This window comes from Aptenodytes patagonicus, chromosome 3 (assembly GCF_965638725.1).
Source record: "Aptenodytes patagonicus chromosome 3, bAptPat1.pri.cur, whole genome shotgun sequence".
Classification (NCBI taxonomy): domain Eukaryota; kingdom Metazoa; phylum Chordata; class Aves; order Sphenisciformes; family Spheniscidae; genus Aptenodytes; species Aptenodytes patagonicus.
In genome coordinates, this window is record NC_134951.1 from 16726116 (window position 1) to 16749345 (window position 23230).

Genomic DNA, 23230 nt, shown 5'->3' on the forward strand with positions numbered 1-23230 from the left:
ATTGAATTAAGACTATTTATTTATAAGAAAAAATTAATGCAGTAGTCTGGAAATACTCCCTACCTTCCCTATGGCATCAAAAAAAACCCCCAACTTTATGGCCTTTGCTTCTCAGGTTTGCTCTCTCAGACTTTTCTACCTCTAGTGCTAATGGGATATTCCAGGAGCAATGAATATGTCCTTATAAAGATTGGTTTGCTGATGCAAAAGCACCATTTTTCTGACTTTTAATTAAAAAGGCACCTTCATTTCAAAGCCTGTCTCCAGAGCTCCAGTGTAAATGTTTATACAAGCCAGAGACATACAGAAAATAGAGAAGATTGAAGCAGCAGTGACTGCAGGCTGCCCAAATACGGCTGCTCTTGTATTTTTAACACAGAACTTGAGCTGCCGCAGAGCCTTATCAACCCCAAACATCTTTGTTTTCATACCAACTAACACAAGCCTGGCAGTATCACTACGGCTGCAGTTAGTTTGCTCAGCAAACCCACAGAGGGAGCAAAAGGCAGCGCTGTGTTCTCACGGACAGGAGGAAAGGGTATTTGCTTCTCACCAGCAGAATGGCCAATGTCAAAGAAGAGGAGAAAGAAGAAAAAGGGGGGGGGAAAAAAAAAAGGCAATCTGGTTTCATTGCCATGAGTGACAACACACCCATTCAAAACAGATGGCTACTTTTTCCTTAGGTCACACTAGGAGTTAGAAAAAAGGAAGACTCAAAAAAATTCTGAGGTGGGGAGCATTCATTCCTGACTGGTCTAATTTACTCCAGTTCCCATCTGGTTGCTCTTGGCTCCGAGGTGCTGTTACTATACCCCAAAACAGTCAGACCCGAGGGCCTGGCCCCATCTCCCTCAGTGAACTCTTTCCATTTGAAAAGCCTCTGGGTCAAACACTGTAGCTGAACACCAAAAATTTTGCAAGTGCTGGAAGTTACACCAGACAGCCCCGATAAGAGGCAACTGAACCTGGAGCTACAAAAGCCACGCTTTACAGTTTCAGCAGTTCTGCAAAAGCACTCTGCCACTATCAAAGCATACAGAAAAATAGAAAAGTCAGGAAAAAATTATATTTGCCTTTATTACAATATATATTTCTACCCTTGTTGCATTCAGCAGATCAAAATGAGGTGTTAAAATGATTTTCATCATTGCAGTAGCACATACATATACAGAGTAAATACTGTATATAAATAGGCTTTGAAATAATAATCCATATCTACAAATAAAAAACACCCAGTACCCTCCTTCTCCTCCGCCCCCAAATTACAGCAGTAACATTTTATCTTCAACGTAACTAATGGAACAAGTATGGTATTCTTTTCCTCACATGACACAGCTGGAGCGGTATGGTCATCAGCTTCAAGAAAATAAACATTAGTCACTCCTCACTGCCATATATTCTAGTTTACGTGTATTGTATAAATAGAATATACTGTGATTTAATGTGTCTGCATACTCATGTTAGCCAAATATTCTTTCTGTAACAGAAACCAGCATTACACTGCAAGCAAGGTTGAATTTTTTCTTTCACAGAAAGAGTAGGAATTTGTTAAGCCATCCCTTTTTCTTCTACATGAATTAACAAAGCAGTTTAAATATTACACATAAAATTGCTCAGCTACCAAATCAAAATGTCTTACATGCTCTGAAAAAGTACGGTGATGTTTCTAGCAGGTCGAAACTTTGATTTTCTTAAGAGTCTTTTCTGTGAGCAACTTGGATAAACATTAGTTAATAAACACACATTCATTTCACTGTTCAGCTGTACTTCAACTTTCAGATACAAAGGGGTATACAGTATGTCAGAAGGCGTTTCACTCTGCAGAACCACAGAAATGTTGGTCAGAAGGGACCCCTGGAGGTCATCTAGTCCAACTTCACGCTTGATCTAGTGTTGGCAATCTGCTGCGAGTCAGCCGTAACTCTGTTTAACTGTCCTGAAAAACTCTGGGACAGAGATTCCCCGTCTCAGGGTTACCTGTACCAGTGCTGCACTACGCCTAAAAATCTGACGGAATGACAATGACCACTCATTCACACTATCATTTGGTTTGAAATACTACAACAAACAACCCTGGATTAGCTACTTATTAAGTAATAAATAAATACATCACAGGCTTTAATTGTGGAGAACTTTCAGGGACCATCTTTTCTGGTGGAAGCTGCTGTGCACGGTACCTTCGGAGAATAGATCTTAACTACCGGGAAGGATAAAAAACACAAAACTGACAGCCTCTTACTGAAGAGAAGGGTTGGTTTGGTTTTATTTTGCATAATAAATGGCTTGAAATAGGCCTTTACCAAAACTGAATTAAAATAGGATGCAGTTAGTATATTCATCCAATAACTCAATCATTAATGACAAGTATTAATAGATACTTAAAAGAAAGTGTGGCTATATTTAGAGATGCAACCATCTCAGTTTGGCAACCTGTGATCCCCACTGATTGTCCTTCAGAAAATCCATACCACATTTCATCCATCTGTAAGTAAAAAGATACTTGCATTTTCTTTAAACTTTCAAGAGAGCATAATCAGTCTGGGTTGTTAAACACGCATTTCTTCCTCTTTGTGTTTGTTTAATCTGGGTATCTCCAAAGTGGGCGTGCACTTTGCCCAAAGCAGCAACGTTCATGTGAAAAGGAAGACCTAGGGAGGGCTCACCACTGCACACTGCAGTTGTATAAAGGATTGCACTTATATTCATTACTATTGAAGGCACGGGGAAATCACAAATTGGCCCCCTGACATCCCACATAATGTCTGCAGCACTAGAAGTTAGAAAACCCCTACTATAGAGTTACCATCCTACCTACGTTGCTATCACTCTTGACATGCAAAACCAGAATTTGTTGAAACAGAACAAATGTGAGACAGAGCAGCTGTTCCCAAACTTTTGGGTGCCAACCGACCACAGTCACATACTAAAATTTCTCCTGTACCTCTCTGCCTTCCTATTATTAAACTCTTAACTGGAAACACTACAGAGCAGCTGCAAAACATGTACCATAGCCTCACAGATCACAAGCTGGCAGAGACCACAGCTTGCGAACCACTGTTTTAGCCATATTGAAATACAATATACATGGAATCCCATGATGCCATTTTCTGTGTTTCAGAGAACAATTAGACTTTTAAAGCTATTTTAACAGAAAAAAAAAAAGTTTATTTCCTAGCTGCAAGCACATTTGAGGATCACTTGGCATATGGTCACTTGATGCCTACATTTTAAGTAAAGTACCGCATTGTCTAAAGGCAGACCATTTGGAAAACATTATCAACTGATCTGCAGTATTGCTTGTAGCACGCACAGTTGTCTTAAGGCAGGCAAAAGCAGGTAGCAAAAACAGTATCTACAGCTTGTGTCTGGACAAATAAGGAAAAAAAAAAAAGATGAAAAAGAAGATTTCATTATCTTGGAGGAGAGTAAATTGCACTAAAAGCATCCATTCTTTATGATACAAAACCCCCCAAAATTCCATACACTAAAAACCTGAGATGCATCATTCACCAGCATCAAAGTTCACATTTTAGCCAAAATAATGTTTCAAATAAAACTATTACATTTTGACAAAATCCTTAGTGTCCTTGGCTCACTAACGGTCTTGAAACTCGGCACATTTGGTGGACAAGATGTCTTTACTGAAAATCACTGACTTCAGTAAGATGAGCACTACGCACAGTGGCCTGTATCTTCCACTTGCACACCTACCTTAATCCAAATAGCTATTCTTGAAACATGATACTTCTCAAATTGAGAAATACCACCAGAATCTGGCCATCTTATTTAATTTGCTTTCTATTTAGATTACACATCATTTATTTCCTCAGAAAAGTGTTACCATGTCAAAACAACAGGCTGGAATAAATCAACACAGCTCAGTTGACTTTGATAACTACACTGATTTAAAACAGCTGAGGATCTAGACCAGTAATTAACTCTTAAACAGTTGTTGGTCAAGCAAGGGGAAAGAGGAAGAATCATTTGCTCCTTCAAAGAAAGGAATTTTGACATATGGATTGCAACCCCTGTCCGTGTCACCAGACGATGTCAGGACTGGTGAGCACCTTCAGCTCCCTTACTTGCAGGGGGTTCTGATGAGATGAAAGATGACTTCAGTGATGCAGAAAAGATACAGTACCACTTTACGACCTTATGGCATGTTTAACTGCAACTCCAGCATCACTTCACTTTTATTTGACCTTAAATAATGAAACTGTATGGCACAATTTGAGGAGCTGGGTGAAGAGCTAGAAACGCAACTCCTATTCCTAGTAAGACTCCTTGTCATCGGGAAACGCGACTGTGAAAAAGCATTTCTAAATTTGCTCACAGCAAAAGAATACAAATGCTCACAACATCACAGATTCCAGCTGAACTGTCAACAGCAAAAGCCAAGTGCTGTCTTTTCAATACAAGCTAACTCTTTCTTTGAGCTGAGGCCAACGGTTTGGAGATACAGTTAAGATGAGGCTGGATGTACATCCTGAGTTTCAAACGGCGGCAGAGGTTCTCTCCAGTAGGTGAACTGACTGTAGGTATCAGAACAAGGGAAGTCTGAAGAATGGCTTCTTTTCAGCAAAGGGAAAATGTGATCTACCACTTCACATAGTCTGACATAGCTGGAAAACAAACAAATAAAAAGAATGCTGAACCATTTCAGATCTTCTTACTTTGAATTTTTAGTAAGTCCCCAACCACTAAGGCATGGCTACTTTTAAACAGACAAGTCATCCTACTCAAATGAATAAAACTAAACTCAATTTTGGTGCCTAGCTTCCAGAGAGGATTCACAGTTCAGATAAGAAATCCATTCATTCTAAGCAACGATACTTACCTAGTAAGAAACAGCTGCCATTTTCTGCCCAGATCACCTGCTAAAATATTCAAGCCCCCTAACTTGCTTCTCCATTTCTGTCCAGCTTGGCTCAAGCAGCTCCTTGCTCAATTGATGCTTCGTATTTTATATGCATATGGCTCCCCCTCGATTAAGGACAGGCTTAACACTACTAAAACCTATGTCCATTCAGTGTTAGGTGCTGCAGTGCCTAAGCATCTTGCTGGAAGCCCTCAGCCCTATCTTCAGGTTTTGTTTTCTGGCTCTTCTAGATAGGAGCTCCAGGAAAGAGAAATTTTGAAAAGGCCATGAAAAGGCAGATGGCTTCAGGAAACTAGCTAATTTCATTTTTATGCTGACTAAATGGTACACTGATAATTCCTTTCCATCTACTTCAATCATGTAATATATTAAACTAAATACTAAATAATTCCTTTTTGTCAGTTTAACTGAAGGAAAGTGGAAAGTCTATATTTTATTCTAAATTTTTTATGTTTTATTTGAAATATTTTAAGGAATGAAATGCATCTTTGGGCAACTTGAGTCATAAATTAGAACAGCAAATTAATGTAGTCTATAAGGTGTTAGGGATAAGAAATTACTTACGATGAGATGTTTGTCTTTGCATGCTCTTGTATAAGTTCTCCTTTGGGGTTAACTGTAAATATTCTGTTTAAAGAAACTCCCACCTGTTTGTATGAATAAACATCCTAAACAGAAGAGAGAAAAAAAAAAAGAAAAAAAAAATCATGGTTCTGCCTTTGCACAATAATGTTTATTCTTGTGAAATACATTACACAGAAGAACATATCTGCACAGTATTGGTACTAAATTTACCTAGTTATTGTGTATCTGAAATTCCCTAGTATGTTACAAATGAGGTCAGCCTAACAAAATACTCATGAAACAGACAATTTGCAGCTAGGTAAGGAGTTTGCCACTTCAATTTAAACTATTGATCAAAATCGTATTTGTTTTTTTCAGTAACTTCACTTGACACAGAAATAACATTTAATAAAAAACTAATGGTATTTGGTGTAAAAGCATTTGCACTTTCATTTTTCTTTCAGAGAATATTTCGTTTCCCGAGTGCATTGTACCGAGTATCTTGCAACAGTGTACAGAGGTTAAAACATAACTGACATGTAAAATAGTGATTAGTTTGTAAGGACAAGGTCACAAAAGGAAGTCATAACAACTGTGTCTACATTAAAACCCCTGGAAACATCTCTTAGCTCCTGAGTTCAGATTTGTGCCATACATTGACTCCATGTCGGAGCAAGGGGGAAAGAAGGGAAAGCAAGGAATATATGCCAAAATAGCAGCAGTGAGCCCCAGCAGGTAATGCAGATGCAACTCTGGGAAGTACAATTAGAAGTATGAATTAAGAATGTCTTCTAAGAAATTCAAATTGTTAAGGAAAGCAATGAAGAAGTTTTGATCTGTTCTGAAGAAAAGCTTGACAAAAGCAAAGATTAAAATAACTCCCAGAAGATCAGAGCAAAAAAAAAGCTTCCGTTTTACTAATATAAATCATTGGATATGGTTTTAAAAGGTGAGGTGGTAAAAGATTGAAATGTTCATGAAGACATAAAGATTATTTTTATCTCTATCTTATAAAAACTGTTCCAAAAAAATTAAGTAACTGAACAAAAGTCAACAGCAGTCATTTCAAGAATTCAGCATCCTGGCAGTCCATGCACTATCTACACCTGTAACATCCATGAGCACTGAAATTTCACGGAGTTTATTCCGGGGGAAGAAACAAAACAAACAAACAAACAAAAAAAAGCAGCACAGAAAATTGAGAAAGTGATGATCCTGATCTTCACAAAGCCGGTGGCACATCTCACACCTGAAGACTGCACTCTAACAGCGATCAGAGGAGTGAGTTACCAGTAATTCCTTTAGAAACATTAACTTACTGCTTACTTGAAATTTTATTGAAGTATGCATGAAAATAATGATTTTGTTTCCCTAGGGTTCAAAAAAATGGAACTAGAGGTAGACATCATTCATAATACAAAACCACAAAAGTGTCTAAAACATTATTTCAGAACCATATATCTAAAGGTACCTTGATAATGGAAATTAAGCTGTGTATGGTATAACAACTTAATATAGCAATTGGACAGTAAGGACCTCCTGTCCTCTCTGACATAATGCTTTTAAAAATGTAATTTGCTAAAAGATGAAGCTGAAAAAGTTGCTGCTCATAAATGTCAGCAACCCTAACAAAAATGAGACAAATGTAGAAACAAAGTCCCATCAGAAAGGTATGCTGAATCCTCTCAAATGCAGCTACAACATCCATGGTTTCAGTGCCAAAATATCTTGCCAGGCACCTCTGTCCCTCATTTAGGCATCTGAACTGCCCAGTCTCTGAATGTTCATATTCACACTGGCAATGGCCAGTGTCCGCATTTACACTGTTAATTTCCCCAAGCTATCAATGTTTCTGCTAGTGAACGTATCTCAGCTCTTTACAGTGCTGAGCAGCTAGGCCTGGAATCCATGGTCCTCAGGCACTTCAGTGATAAGCCTTTAGCTCTCGTGGAGTCAGTGGAGAAAGACGGTCACCTAGCACCTGAATGAATTACTCTCCAGACGTGCCATTTCTCTCCACCAACTAAAGAAACAGGTAACCAACTGAAGTGTTCTCTTGCTAATCATACTAGGAAATATGAAGGGTCAAGGACCATTCTCTCAAGACCGAATGGCGTGACCAGGATACAGGCATACAATTAAGTGGGTTTAGCTTCCAAAACAGGGTAGATACACCCAAGCTGCATGCCAACGGTCCTTAGCCATAAACCCCACGCTGGTGTTACCAGGTTTACTTGTTACACATTACTATAACTATACATCAGTTTCTACAGCAAATACTACCTGACAATACAGAGCTGGAGGAAGTACCAAACGCTCTGTGGGGCTCCTGAGCACAATAAAGGGCCCATCTGCCTAATTTAGTTAGCATCTAAATTTAGGCGCCCAGTGAAACTGTAAACATCTAAAGCAGGTCTTCTATATATACCCTTCTGAGATCAGGATGCTTTCAAAATATTTCAAAGGCACCTATAATGTTATCTACACTAGTAAACTAAACAGTGTGAGTGCCCATTCTCAGACTTGGAAGTCTCTTGACATTGTGTCAGAATTGTTAAACTCTCTATACCGCTCCCCTCAAAAAAAACCCAAACCAACCTCTCCACACCCCCACATACACAAGCCCCCCAGTATGGCTATATCAGCTGCCCATTGGGAAGAGTCCATGCCCCAAACTACCACAGCAATCATATCCAGAAATTGCCTGGAAGACTGTTAGCTGCCTGTACCAAAACAGTCTCTTGGATCATGTTAACAGTTTAAAGAAGGGATAATCGCACGCCGGGGTTCCTGCCTCTGCCCTAGCCCCTGAGACTGTTCGCTTTTCTGGATGCATAAAAGTATTCTTTGGGCTAGGACAGGAGTAAGAAAAGCCTATAGCCCAATTATACAGCCTTCAAATGGGCGACAGAGATCTGTCTTCCCCTCTCTGCGTCAAACAACATAACACTTTCCACGCAAAGTGGAACCTTTTGATTTCAGTGGGACATCCAAGTTTTTGAATGTACTTAGAGTTTGAAGAGTAAGTCCCACCAATATTCATCTGGAAAAAATTCTGTCTGTCCACAGGTACCTCACTGACACTGTATCAGTGTGGAGTAAAATGAGATCAGTGTTTTCACACAAGCTTAAGGATTTTGTAGTTAGGATTTCAACCAGTATTTACTGTTATGCTAACTTATGCAGATATAACGTAGTTAGTTTGCTGCTCTTCCACCTCTGTTTGCATCCTACATTGTGAGATCTTTGAGGAAGAACCTTTATATTTTCCGTTGTACAGGGCCTAATAAAATATTCTTAATTCACATTAGAACCTAGAAGCTTTAAATGGAACAGAACCATGAAATAACAGCAACGTTTCTGTTCTCTGCAACAGAAATAAATTCAGCTATTACTTACAGCAGGTCTGTTTCCAAAAGCAGCATAAAAGGGTTCTGTGTTCGGATAAAACAAGTTTTTGATGTCTGTCAAACACTGAACTTTAAATTTTTCTGGCTTCTTTTCTATCACCTCCCTGAAATGATAAAAAAGGGAGGCTGAATAAGTACACATGAAATACAGCACAAACCATTTTATTTTCTTTAGTCAACATTTTCACTTGGCTGGATACTCCTACAGAGCCCCCATCCTTCTCCAATAAATCTTCATTTGGAAATCACAGCGCCCATGAAGACAAAATAGCATTCCCAAGCTTACATAATGGGCACAGTAAATAAATTCTCTGAAACAAGGGAACTTCTATTGAAACCTATGTTGTAAAGATGGTACTGAGCAAGGGTGGTTGATTACAGGGAGTAGCTGCTAAATAAAGACTTGAGACATGAATTGTTATCAAGTAAACTGCTTCCTGAGAACTGCAGAATGATTCATAGATTGTATTAGCCTTCACTGTGTATAGGTGTTTTGTTTTTTTTTTTTTTAAAAAAAAAAAAAAAAAAAAAAAAGGATTACAATTACCATATGTGCTAGAAGCACCTCAGCCTGTTAAGATACTTCTGCAGTCAGGGTCCTCCATCACTGCTAATTAGCAGAAGTTAAGGAATAAAGGAATCGCCTATTTCTCTTCAGTTGCTCCTCACAGAATACAGAATTCATTAATGAACAGAGGAGTTCTCATCTCTGGGCAAAAGCCCTTTCACAACAGCTTCTCTTGGCAAGGAGGCTGAACAGGTGGCAGAGTCTAGAGTTCCCATAACATAGGAAGACACCAGCATGACACAAAAGTGCTTAAGCAGCTCAGAATCCCACATCCTAGCACCAACACATATGTCAAGGAAGATGTGAATAGTACAGAAGCTTCATAGGAGTAATACAGCCCTTTGGAACAGCAGCTCCATGTATAAATCAAAGTTTGAGAACGTGCAAAAGAGGAATAAAACCATCTTTCCTTAGTCTCGCATACACCTGATCTCAGAGCCCTCAGAACCACAATAATTATATCTATGGATAACAGCGAATTCATTTATTGCCCACACATCACAGCAGTTACAATAGTGTACACTGAAAGATGGACATTCTTTAGTCTGAACAAGATACCAAGAAGAGTATCCCTTTAAACATATTTCTAGATATGAGGAGCATAAGATAACAGTAACTACCCTTTCACTGCATTTATTATTTAATCAGGCCAAGAAGTGCACTGTAATACCTCCACAGTCTCTTATACTTAGAACACGACTAGTAAGGCAGCCTGTCGCACATCACTCAATCAGGAGAACATCCGAACAACCTTCCATTAAAAATTCTAATGAAATATATCCTGTCACAGCAGCTTTTAACAGCTTAAAATATTTTCGGTAATCACTTGACATGCTTCGCTGAATTAGGAAGAAGGTAAGATATTCATAATCTGTGCTATTATTATTCACTTATTACAGTTCAACACCTAGAAAGAACAACATTGTCCACACAGAATACCACCGTGCAGTCAGGAGTACAAAAAGTTCATTTCATTTTCACATGAATTTCTTCAAAACCCACCAAGCAATATTCTTCCACAAAAAAATATTTATGTCAATTGGAACACCTTACAAGTCAAGACAAGAGTGATTGTTTTTAGTATGTGAACATTTTTCCCATAGCTAAATATTAACACACCATGTTCAACACAGGAAATCAACAGGCAGTACCTACTGGTAAACAGTGAACACAAATGTATATTGAGGCATGTCTAAGAGATAGACCAAAATTCAATAGATAGTCACATTGCTTAGTTTTTCTCTAACAAAATTTCTTCTTAATTAAGTTTTGCACCAATATGTAAGAAAAAAACATTATGAATTATTTCAAGCACTCCCATAAAAAAAAGCTGAGAATTCAGCTTCCACCAACCTCTGAGTTTCTTTCTGCATAAAAGTGACATTGCAGTACCTGTGAAAAGCTGAGAATAAGCTGCTTGGACTCAGCAACACTGGCCCTTGAGGCAGCACAGTTCCTCGTTCATTGACCCAGTGCAAGTATCCTCTGGTCATGTCTGCCATTCCAATTGCGCGTGCTGAACAATACAGAAATTTATATCCATTTCTGTGAACAGAAATAAAAGAAGACATTACTGTAAAAATAAAGCAGGTATTTTGACATTAATAATTTTGTGGGTTTGTTTTTACATAAATCAAATCATGACTCTTAAACAGACTTATGTTTAACCTAGATTTATTTAAAGGGAATATAAAACATTTATGCCCGAAACTTGGATAATTAAAATCTGTCTAGTTCCACTGCAGGTAGTGTTTTACACTTAAAGAGGGCTCATTTATTTCTGGTCTTCTCATGGCTTATGACTTCTTATGGTTTTCTATCCACCCCTGCGTAGTAGAACCATACTTCTTAGAATTAACTGAAATGACATCTGCCAAGAGGAAAACACTTGGCATAAAGCAGACAATGGTGTATTAGCCTTTGCTGTATTAACAACGTTGTACTCCTGCCTATTGGGCCTCTGCAAAAAAAAGACTAGTCTATGTGCAGCAGTAACATACTCCTTCAAGTTGGAGCAAATTTGAACTTCAAAACACAGTATGAGAAGTAATCTTTGACTTGACACTGAAATAAGAGTTTCGGCGGAAGTCACAGGTTGCCCTTGGTTCTGTTCATGATAGAACAGAGTCCAATGATATTAGTTCAACTTAATAGCAATTTACTTTGCAAGTCCTACAAAGAAATTACTGTTCATAAAATAAAGAAATACTGTATTCAGAGCACGCATGGTCATTAAATCTAACTATTGAATATTTATATGGTGTTCAGCCGCAATATCTAGCCCCTACATAATTAACTTGGTAATTTGAAAAACAACATGACTCAAATCTATGTTTTTCCCCTATGTTTATGATCACCAAAGCCCTAACAATTGACAATGCTGGCAGGCATAGAAATAACAACTGCAATTAAAAAAATTAATTAACATTTTCACCATATGTAATGCAGAGGTTATACACAGAACTAAATACTGCTCAGCACGTGAATTCCCAGGCTGTCCTGTCTTTGCTGTGATCACGTATGTCTATACAGAATAAAAGCACAGACAAGTGTCTCTGGCATAATTTAGATTCCATCATCCATAATTTATAATTCATCATCCGTGTAAAACAAAAAGCAATAAATGAACCTTAGCATAACCCTAGCACACAGAACAAATCAGATTAACTAAGAGGACAGTTGTGGTGTGTACCAGAGGCTCTTCGAACATTTACAGTAATTTGAATATATAAGAACAGCTGCATTTAATATAATAAAAGAAAACCAATTTTATTTTCTGTGTAAAGCAGAAATATCAACCTGAACAGACAGCAATCAGTAATCCTCCTTGTAAAAGTTAAAATCTGAATGCGTAACATCAGAATATATCAGATACTTCATCTGATCTCATTCAGACATCAATTAATTTTTCTCCTTGTTTCCTTTTTTCTCTCAATTGCTGTCATGGTTTAACCCCAACCAGCAACTAACCACCACACAGCCACTCACTCACTGTCCCCCGCCCGGTGGGATGGAGGAGAGAATCGGAAGAGTGAAAGTGAGAAAACTCGTTGGTTGAGATAAGAACAGTTTAATAATTGAAATTAAAAAAGTGAAATAGTAATAATAATAACAACAACAATAATAATAGAAGAATATACAAAGCAAGTGATGGGCAATGCAATTGCTCACCACCCGCCGACCTATGCCCAGCCAGTCCCCGAGCAGTGGCCCCCCCGGCCAGCTTTCCCCAGTTGATGTACTGAGCATGACGTCACATGGTATGGAATGTCCCTTTGGCCAGTTGGGGTCAGCTGTCCTGGCTGTGCCCCCTCCCAGCTTCTTGTGCACTTCCAGCCTTCTCAGTCGGTAGAGCATGGGAAGCTGAAAAGTCCTTGACTAGTGTAAGCACTGCTTAGCAACAACTGAAACATCGGTGTGTTATCAACATTATTCTCATCCTAAATCCAAAACACAGCACTGTACCAGCTACTAGGAAGAAAATTAACTCTTTCTCAGACGAAACCAGGACTATTGCTAATCACAAAACTCACTATACTCTCAGTCTTTGATTCTTCAGTGTACATGATGGCTTGACTACATTGCAAAACATATCCAGGGAACCAACAGTACACCTGTACTCTTGCACTAGCCTTGCTCACCTAGAAGCATTCCCACACTTCACCCTATGTGAGTTGGTACAGTCTGATTGTTTTTCTCCTGTTCATATTCATCAGAGGAAATATCCCCAGGTTTGTTGTTTTGTTTTGTTTTTTTTAATATATTTTTGTAGGTCATACCATGATACTCTTCCTGTTAATGACATTAACTAACCTAAAGCACAGCTGATCTACTGTTGCCCAATATTTCTTCAATAGCTAATGGAAAAAAATATTTTTTTCAAAACATCATTAGATCTCAGGTATATTGAGCTACTTTTTGAAGGTGCCTGTCTTTCTCCACGGATTACACAAAGGGTACAAGCCACAAGTAAACATGATGAAACCAGGTCCTTCCATCCATAGTGGCACAGAAGGTATCTATTACTGATTACAGATCAACTACTGAGCTATAATATAGCAGCTCACACTAGTGTTGCCAGGTAAAAGCCAGTTCCTCAGGCTCTTCACAGCATGGGTCTTACTGACTTTCAATGCCTTTAAATTGCACTTTAAGCAATGTTTACTTATCACCTACTCTCAAAATTAACCAATGACACAAAAATATTTTAAGACTGATCCTTCCTAACTTTGCAATTTAATAATGGAATTACAACAAATATTTATACACAGAAATAACAAAATAAGTTGTATAATCATCAGTAGTAAATATCATCATCAATGTCTTTGAAGCTCATCATTATTTATACAACAAATAAAGCAACAAGAATATTAGCAGTGAGTATCCGAAATAGGTCTGTTTCTACTCAAGAGAAGACATCATGCTGTGTTTTAAGGGTGATATTTATGTTGCTTGACTAGGAGCCTAATGTTTAGACAGCTCAAGTCTAAGCTGTTTCACTAAACTTCCTTTCTACTCACTGGAAAGAGAGAGAACTCCCCCCAAACGGATTCATTCCATGTGTTTTAGATTTCATCCCTGCATGACTCCAGGTGAGTCAAGTTTGGCAAGAACTCCACGTACAGTGACCACCCTAGGCTAAACAGTCCTTACGCATTTCATAATCTCCGCAGCAAGGAGAGAAGGGAAAGCATATTAGCATCTTATGAATTAATGTTGCTGCAACTCCCAGTTTGCAAAAAAGTTCCACTTGCTGCAACTGCACAACTCATTCAAATTACTACATTTTTTGGAACTAACTGTAACTATCTGTTTGGGATGGTTGGAAGAGCAATCACTACTCATTGGTAGGGGGCTTTTGCTTTTGATATCACAAAGTAGGTTTTGCTCTGGATATCATACACAGTGTAAACATCTGCTGTAAGCATCACTGAAGTGACGAGATACTGATAAAATTGTCACCCTTATAGGTTAAGAGAAGCCTAGAGAAATTTTAATTTTTATGTGCAAATGAATAAACACAAACAAGCCACAGATGCATGAGCAGAGTTACTGAATACTCACTGGCTCACTTTATGGTACAACTTTGCAATCCCTTGGTGTGTCCAGTCTTTGCCAAGAGTCGGCAAAATATGACCTAAAGTGTCTGACCTGAATAAAGGAAAAACAATATAATTGAACTGAAAAAAACCCCACAATATTTATAATAACAGATGAGGCTAATACAAACCCCACTAACTTATTTGGTTAGGGGCAAAGGAAAATAAGGTTTTCTGTAAGGTACTGATTGTGATCAGAAGAGGATGATTTTATTCCCCTTTCTTTTGAGATAGACTGACATGCCCATCCTTGGCCATGTTGTTTTAATTACTCTTGTGCCCCAGGACTTGTCTTCATGGATAAGCTCGTGACCCATAAGGTAACATGGAAGTTACAGCATATAGGCTATCAATCAGACCTGTGTAGTAGCCCAGCCAGTACTAAGCATACTTTTTGAGGTCTACATGAAATGTTTTCTAAATAAACCAAATCTACCCATAAGGGAAGTTTACGGGAAATCACAAGCATGAGAAGTGACATTCTAGCTTACTTCAAACTAACTTCTCCACATAAAGCCGGCAGTTGGTCATGTGTAAAGTATTATGAAATAGTTATACTGGTTTCAATGTATTTCCTGCTTTACACGAGAGAAAGTTATTTACACTATAATAACATGTAGAAATTCAAACAAATAAGCACCTCACTTGACTAAGCATTATACAGATACACAGCAAGAAATCCACAGCCTGAATATCTTGCATCTTAGAGAGAAAACATGGGGCAGTAGCTTAGGATGGATTTGCAATGGTATTATAAGGTGCAGTGATTCAGTAACTCTCTGGTCAGCTCAACAGCAGAGAGAAGAGTAGATTCCGTTCACTTTATTGAAGCTTAAGAAAACAAATTAATATTCCCCCCCTTTATATTGGCACCAAAAAAAAAAAATTTGCCCTACAATGGATAAATGACAGGGAAGAAAAAAGAGTTTCAGTTTAAACTAAGTATTTTAATTCACCCCAGATTGCTCTTGGAAATTATTTTTCCTTGTTCTTTTTCCTAATTAGATATAGCTAAGTTTGATTTTGAAAGAAATTGATTTTGAAACAAATCTAAGCATTTCATTTTAAAAGGTCAAAAGAAAATGCTTATATTTTTATTACGTGTTTCCCCGTTCCACACACAATTGTTTTCCCCAATGTTAAATAAATATCAGTAAGTGAGTGAATTGTTTTGGTCACTCCAAAATTGTGGGTTTTACTCAAAGTACTAATCTGAAACTTTCCATCAAATTCTAATTCTGACATTGATTTTGGAGTCGTCTTCTAAATAATAATGACTCTCACTGGAATGCCCCAGTAATGCCTTTTAAAACAGAATTCATGTGCTGCTTCTTTTTAATGTAGCCAGTGTACTTCATAAGTATGATGCAGCAAAAAGGTTATGATTTCACAGGAGGTCCTCCAATACTGTAAACACTATCATGAAACACCAATAGGTGACAAATAATGGGCACATATGGCAAGTGTCTTTATGAAATTAAGAATTCAGCTAATGATTCTTGCATTGTTTGAAAGCCAAATTAAAAAAAAAAAAAAAAAAAAAAAACCACACCATCACCCCCCCAAAACACTAGAATATGATGATTCTGTGACTCAAAATTCCCTGTTAATTACTTTTTCCTTTAGTCCCAAGGACAACTTGTCCCTGCAGATAAAGCCTCTCCCTGTTCATGAACTCACCGTGTGATTGTTCCATCAATGTCAGAAATAACAACTTTATCATCCCAATCCCACAGGTAAATGGTGCCTTCACAGCGGCAAGTGCCTTGATACTGTGTTGTAACACTAAAGGTCACATCATTGGGGCCATTCTTGAGCTTTAAGCTTTTCTGCAAGACATTATCAGCAAGATAATCAACAAACTGAGCATGTGAAATGGACAGTGCAAACAAAGCCATAGATGATCATTGCCTTGGTCACACTGAATCTTATTGCTTTCAGCAGAGCTATTGTCTAAATAAGGATAGCAGAGGTTTGCCTTGATGTGGTGTACATCAGGCATTGATTTATAGAGCAGAACAAAACAAACAAACAATTCTGTTTCACAGTCAGGGATATAAAAAAAAAAATCCCAAAAAGTTCACATAAACAAATTATGGAATAAGGACTACCTATGGGGGTGTTCCATTCTGAGATACAGATACATATGCAGAAGGAAATGTGGGTAACAGAGTTCCATGAACTCTAATTAAGTGTGTTTATATGGGGATTTGTGTTCTATGGTATTACATCTCTTTCCTATAATAACTCACCACTCATACCATATGACCTATTACCCTTATTTCCTTAACTCTCCCACTTCCCTGCCCTTCCCTCCCACTGTCTCCTGTGTCACTTAGCGACACGCTGGGCAAGAGACTACTGATTTGATTCTATTTGTGGACCTAACCATTCATTTTCACAAAACCTGCAGGAGTTTAATACTTTAAGTGTCTCTTTTTCTTAGTTATATTTCACTGCAATTTTTCAATTAGTTAGAAAGTGAAAAGGAGGTGGGAATGCTTCTGCAACTGATGGGTAACTGATCAGTCTCACCCACCGTTTCATCAAGAAACCAATCTAAAAGTAGTTTTAGCTTCAGCTAATTTCTGCGAGGTTCCTGAGTCTGAAAAGTATCACTATGTTTGCGTAACCCTTACTTTCTGTTTGCTGTACAAAATTACCAACACATCCCACCTGTCTCTTGGGAAAAATCCTACATTTCTTACAAACTATTCAGGCAGTAAGTGATGGGCTGTTTAATGCTGTACGCCTTGTGCGGGATTTCCCTAAAGTAGCCCATTTTTCCAGATCAAATCGGAATGTGCAGAACACAAAACTGTAACAGTTTTGTCACCATTAGTCAAAACACCTCTGTGACAGAGGAAGAGAATTGGCTCCCAAGTAATTAATAGCCTGGCCTCACAGTAAATTCACAAGCAGCTCTTTCAAAAGTTACTAACAGAAAATCGTACTTATGTAAAATGTGACTGTCTGCCTATGAATGAGGGGAAAGGAAAGGAGAGGATGAATAAAAAGAAAAAAAAAAAAAAAAGAAGAGAGGCCTGTGGGTTGACATATACACATTATACACAATACAAAAAGGACATGGTTCCAGTATACTTATTTAGGTGACAAACACATACTTTGGAATTTAATTTTGATATTTTTCTAAATGGGATCCCATGTCTCCCAATCGCTGAACCCCAGCACTTACTGCAAGGTACAACATTCATGCTTACTAGTGAAAAGAGAAGGGAAAAGATTTTTTTTGAAAATATAATAAGAGAGACAATTAAATGTAAGACATAAGAGCTAATTAAGCTTTACAACCCTGAATAGCAGTATTGTTCATGTTGTATTAGAAATGACATTTCAGGACAAGGATGTAAAATTAACTCACAAGCTGGTCAGAAGTGAGTCGAAGTGTTTTTTTGTAACTGATTCCAGACAATAATGAGAGATGACTTGAGCTGGTTTGTAATGACCCGAGGTTTTGTTTGGCAGCTCTAGGGTCTTCGTCGCTTGAAGAAGATTCATCTTTTATTCTGGAACATTGCGCACACAGAAAATGATGCTATCATGTCAGTAAATGCATCTCAGTATCCATTAAAAATGCATTAACAGTGAGTCACCAAATAAGTCATTGATTCTCTGCGCCTAAATACTGTCTCATGGGAGGTCATTCACATCATGGCTTTAAATATATCAATGAAGTGCTGAACTTTCATTCACGCATGTTCTCCATTATCCATACTTGGATTGTTCTAGCTGTTCACTTGTCTATAAGCTAGTTTTCATTACTTAAATTTAACGGATGTAAATTAACGTGCCATATTGACTCAAAAATCTCATAGTAGTAAAAAAAATAATACCCATTAGATACTGTAACTACAAAAGTCCTCAGTTCTCAGATGAAGAAAGAGGAGTTTGTTATGCTGGCTTTCTTCTCCTCCCTTTCTCCCCTCCCCCAAAGAATTTATCAATTAACAAAAAAAAAAAAATCCAGGTGATGGAAATTTTATTATAGAAAGTAACTCCTTCTTCTCTTTCAATGAGCAACTTTAGATCATTGGATTATTCTTTTCCAGGATTTGCAGGATTACCCCATTCAGGGTATGACGATAAGTCATAAAACCTGAGCTCCTTTACACAATTCTGTTTAAATACACATCAGCGTAATTTTTATTTTTTTCTGCTACAACCATTTTTTCAGAGATTAGTTAAGGATATTTTTCTTCAGAGAGAAAGTTTTCCTAACAGTAAACAAATCTATCGCCTTAGGTGGAAGGTAAAATATCCTTTCAGATCCTACAAATCTCATCAGCATTTGGACTCTTATTTCAATCACACCTGGATGTTGTTTGATGTTAGGAAGTCTTGACCCAAAATCAAGGTACTGCACGTCATGACTAGCAACATTTAAAAGCCTATCTTATCCTTTGTAACATTGGATCTCAAAAGCTTTACTCAACATCCCACTCGTCATGTTCTGCTTGCAAGCAATAAATTCTTAATGACAGATTTCTAAGGTCAGTTAAAATTTAAACAAATAACGCCAGTTGCAGACTCTAGTCTGGTTGAAGTCTTAATCCCACTTTAAAGCTTATCTTTAAACAACCATGTAAGAAACAACAGACCTAAATGTCACTTGCCATCCTTAAAAGGAAAATCAGCCTTTCCAATTTATTCTGTGGCTCTCTCAAACTCAGAGAGGCAACTGAGATAACAGCTAGTCTCCTACAGAATGAGGAATCCTCCTTCCAGCACATTCTCCTGGACTGCAGCTACTGACCTCCAGAAAGAGTGACAGTTAATGCCTTTTTGTTTCACAGATGTGGTCCTTGAACTTAACTTAATGAGCATAAAGCATATTTGAATCTGGCCCTTTTCAGCTCTAAGTGCAGACAGCACACAGACAGGCTGTCTTTACAGTAAGATCTGTATGTACAGCAAAGGGGCAAGGTAGGAGAGGTGTCCCTGGCTAAGTCATCCCTCAAAAGCCTCCAAAGCAAGTTAAAACTCATCTTATGGAACCCTCCTGAAGGAGAGATTCCGGCCATACAGTACGATTAGTTTGGAGCACGAGAAGGAAGAGCCTTCTGCAATCCTTGAAAGAAGTAATAGAAAACCATGACTATTGACTGTGAAGAAAACTCTAGAAAGTCTTAGGCCCCTGAACTTCCCAAAATATGCAGGAATAAATTAAGTTGTCAGGCCATATATATAAATAAATCAGAAATTTTAGCAACTGGGATCTGACAACAGCACGGGGTCATCTATGATGTTCCCTTGAAAATTCTAGGGAGATACATATAGCTTCGGAGAACTGCTCCAATTATTGTTTGTTTTCAAGGGGCTGGAATTTGTGTCACAGAGCTGCCAGCCAAACCACAGAAATGCCAGAGCGCACTCGCAAGGTCTGCAACCCTGCCATGGGTAGAGCTTTCCTATCTGTACTTACTTGGTGCAATAAATTACAAATTAAACGTATTTCACTGATGCAGTATTTCTTTGTTCAAATATAAGACGTAGCTTGCTTTCATTTTTAAATGGTAACTCCTGCTCATTTCAGGTACAGATAATTTTTGGGGTACCTGTTTGCCATGCTCATCTGTGAAGAGTCTTCTCCTGCAAGTCCACTCCCACTCATACCTTGCTCTGGCTTTGTTTCCTGTAAAAATACAAGTATGAGAAGCTGTGCATCTCCTGTTGGGGAGAGAGCAAATGTTTTTAGAAAAATATTTGAAAACCCAATTCTGTCTTGCACAGACTTGGTAAAAATCAACAGCATGTTTGCTTCCTTTGCTTGGAGGCAAAGTAAAATTTCCAGGCGGCCAAGAAGGCCAATGGCATCCTGGCCCGTATCAGAAATAGTGTGGCCAGCAGGAGTAGGGAAGTGATCGTGCCCCTGTACTCGGCACTGCTGAGGCCGCACCTCGAATACTGTGTTCAGTTTTGGGCCCCTCACTACAAGAAGGACGTCGAGGTGCTGGAGCGTGTCCAGAGAAGGGCAACGAGGCTGGTGAAGGGTCTGGAGAACAAGTCTGATGAGGAGCGGCTGAGGGAACTGGGGTTGTTTAGCCTGGAGAAGAGGAGGCTGAGGGGAGACCTCATCGCTCTCTACAACTACCTGAAAGGAGGTTGTAGCGAGGTGGGGGTCGGTCTCTTCTCCCAAGGAACTAGCGATAGGACGAGAGGAAATGGCCTCAAGTTGCGCCAGGGGAGGTTTAGATTGGACATGAGGAAAAATTTCTTTACTGAAAGAGTGGTGAAACATTGGAACAGGCTGCCCAGGGAAGTGGTTGAGTCACCATCCCTGGAGGTATTTAAAAGACGAGTAGATGAGGCGCTTAGGGACATGGTTTAGTGGGCATGGTGGTGTTGGGTTGACGGTTGGACTCGATGATCTTGGAGGTCTTTTCCAACCTTAATGATTCTATGATTCATGGTTTTCTTAAAGAAGAAAGTCTCAACAAAGAACTAAAAATTGCAAATATAAAACTCAGAAGAAGAATTAAGATTTAGTTTTGCATGGAAGTACAGAAATATCAGATTTCACATCTAGTACTGTTGAAGTTCTGAGATCAATCCCATAACTACTCAGTTCATGCACCTCAAATAGCTAGATTTCACCTGAAAAAGCAAAAGTATGACCCTGGAGAAGAGGGGGAAGGGGGAGAGGGGGAGAGGAAAGGGAAGAGACAGGAAAGGGAAGAGACAGGAAAGGGAAGAGACAGGAAAGGGAAGAGACAATTACCTTTCACAGAATCATTAAAATCTTTAATCCAATAAAACTTTCCAAACTGCTTTTACCTTGAGTAGATGCTAAACTCTATCAATTTCATCCCACAAGATTTTTAAATAGTGAATGATTTTATGACACACACAAACAACAATAACACCTCCCCTTATCCATTTATAGCTGCCACAGCTCAAGAGATAACCAAATACTTCCACTCAGAGAGAAATTCTAAACACTTCAACAAACTGTAAAAACTAAGATCTCGTGCTCTGAAGCCCATACCCACAGATCAGTACAAAAGTTCATCGACTGAGGCACAAACATGAAAAATGTACTTGAAGTCATTTTCTCCCCTCAAGTTCTAATGCTTCAGTAGTATAAATTAATATGAAGAGGTTTTATTAGCCAACTTTAAAGATTAAATATGTCTAGACAGGAGATCAATATTTCATATAAGTTTTGCTTTTGTTCACTGTTCTTTAATGTTCATCCATGACTTTAAGACTGTTACCACAAACTTTTAATACTCGGAAAAGAAATTCAAACAGACTTCAAAATGAATATATAGTCAGTTTTCCATCTTAGGTTTTGCTGAATTTTACAGCTCACACTACTCATAAATATGCCTGTTCTTCAACTATCAAAAGAAAGCTGCAGAAAGGTAGTAATCTGCATGAAAACATTAAATTAGTGGCACAGCTCTTCAATTCTAGGTTCTCAAACACAAATTTAATCCATTAGATAATACTGCCTCAGGTTTGTGTAATGAAAATAAATGCAGAACCAAAACACTGCAGGCAAATGTTTCAGGTAGAGTCTGATCCAAAGCTTTCTGAAGTCAAAAGAAGTCAGACTTTAGACACTGTTTAAACATCTTTTAATGTGCATATCCTCAGTCAAATTGAATATTGAGTCATTCTCAGAAGCAAACTTCTGAGGGATGAATATGGAGGTATCCAGCCTTCCCACTGCAACCAGAAGGAAACTGCTTGCTTCCTAAACTTACCTCTTTAATAGTGCTGTTCCTCCCTCGCCATGAAAACCACCATCTTCCACCTTTTTTGGGCATCTTGTCCCTCATTATAGATTCCACAGTGGCCTGTGATAAATGGATGGTAACATAAAAAAAAACCAAAACAAAGGACAACCTGATATATGTAAATAAAAGAAAGTACCAAACACACAATTTTAACTGATAATAAATAGAATAAAAGTAAACATACTGTCTGTGGACCATAAATTCTACTAAAGCAAAATCTAATGGTATCCAGAGCTGCTCTGAAGTAACTTAAGCATGAATACTTATGGTATTTTTAAAAGGAAAATGAAAAGGAGATAAAATCAAAGAAGAAAAAAAAGCATAAATAGATATTAGTATAATGTCTAGAATGGAGGACCTACTGTTTTTAAGTTGAAGTTACTTAGTGCAAATTATATTTAAAAAAAAAAAAAGAAAAATATCACTTCCTGAAGGAGCTCTCATGCAAAACAGTAACAAACCCACATGCAAGATGATTACTCTCATTTAAAAATAACTACAAAGTTCATATTTAATCACCAGTTTGGAAAAAAGCAAAGAAGTTACTAGCTTTTATGAGTTTAGTATGGTGCTATGAATTTGACACTGTTAGAACTGGGGTTTTTTTTTGAACCCTGGCTACCTTTCATTAGTTATATATACTAGACCTCAGTAGGGAAAAGTTTCTTTCAATACCCATAATGACTGGAGCCTTATGCATTGTAACAAGGAGAGCTGAATTCTTTCACTCAGAGAGCAAGCAAAAGACGAAAGGGGAAAATATTACAGTAAAGGTGGCCACAGTGTTTGGTACGCCCTAGAATAGCTTAGCCACTGGCTTTCTGAGATGATAGCCTCCACTGTAAGCAAATTCACCAAAATAAAACTGTGACGTTGATTAGCGATTTAAAAAAAAAAAAAAAAAAAAAAAAAATCATCAATGATTCCAAGAACTCTTAGCAGTTAAG

The 23230-nt window shown here is 38.1% G+C and overlaps 1 protein-coding gene across 3 annotated transcripts in view; it reads right to left on the reverse strand.

Moving 5' to 3' along the window:
• Positions 1-1059: 1059 nt before the first annotated feature.
• The window catches only part of LPIN1 (lipin 1), an 88235-nt gene continuing 66064 nt past the window's right edge, over positions 1060-23230 (reverse strand). For all 3 annotated transcript variants that reach the window (XM_076332764.1, XM_076332765.1, XM_076332767.1), the window contains 9 exons: positions 22251-22343; positions 20097-20173; positions 17903-18047; positions 16201-16349; positions 14486-14572; positions 10814-10966; positions 8843-8957; positions 5444-5547; positions 1060-4622 (listed from right to left, as the gene is read on the reverse strand). In XM_076332764.1, coding sequence (XP_076188879.1) covers positions 4463-4622; positions 5444-5547; positions 8843-8957; positions 10814-10966; positions 14486-14572; positions 16201-16349; positions 17903-18047; positions 20097-20173; positions 22251-22343 — 1083 coding nt within the window. In that variant the 3' untranslated portion in view covers positions 1060-4462. The remainder of the gene's footprint in view (positions 4623-5443; positions 5548-8842; positions 8958-10813; positions 10967-14485; positions 14573-16200; positions 16350-17902; positions 18048-20096; positions 20174-22250; positions 22344-23230) is intronic.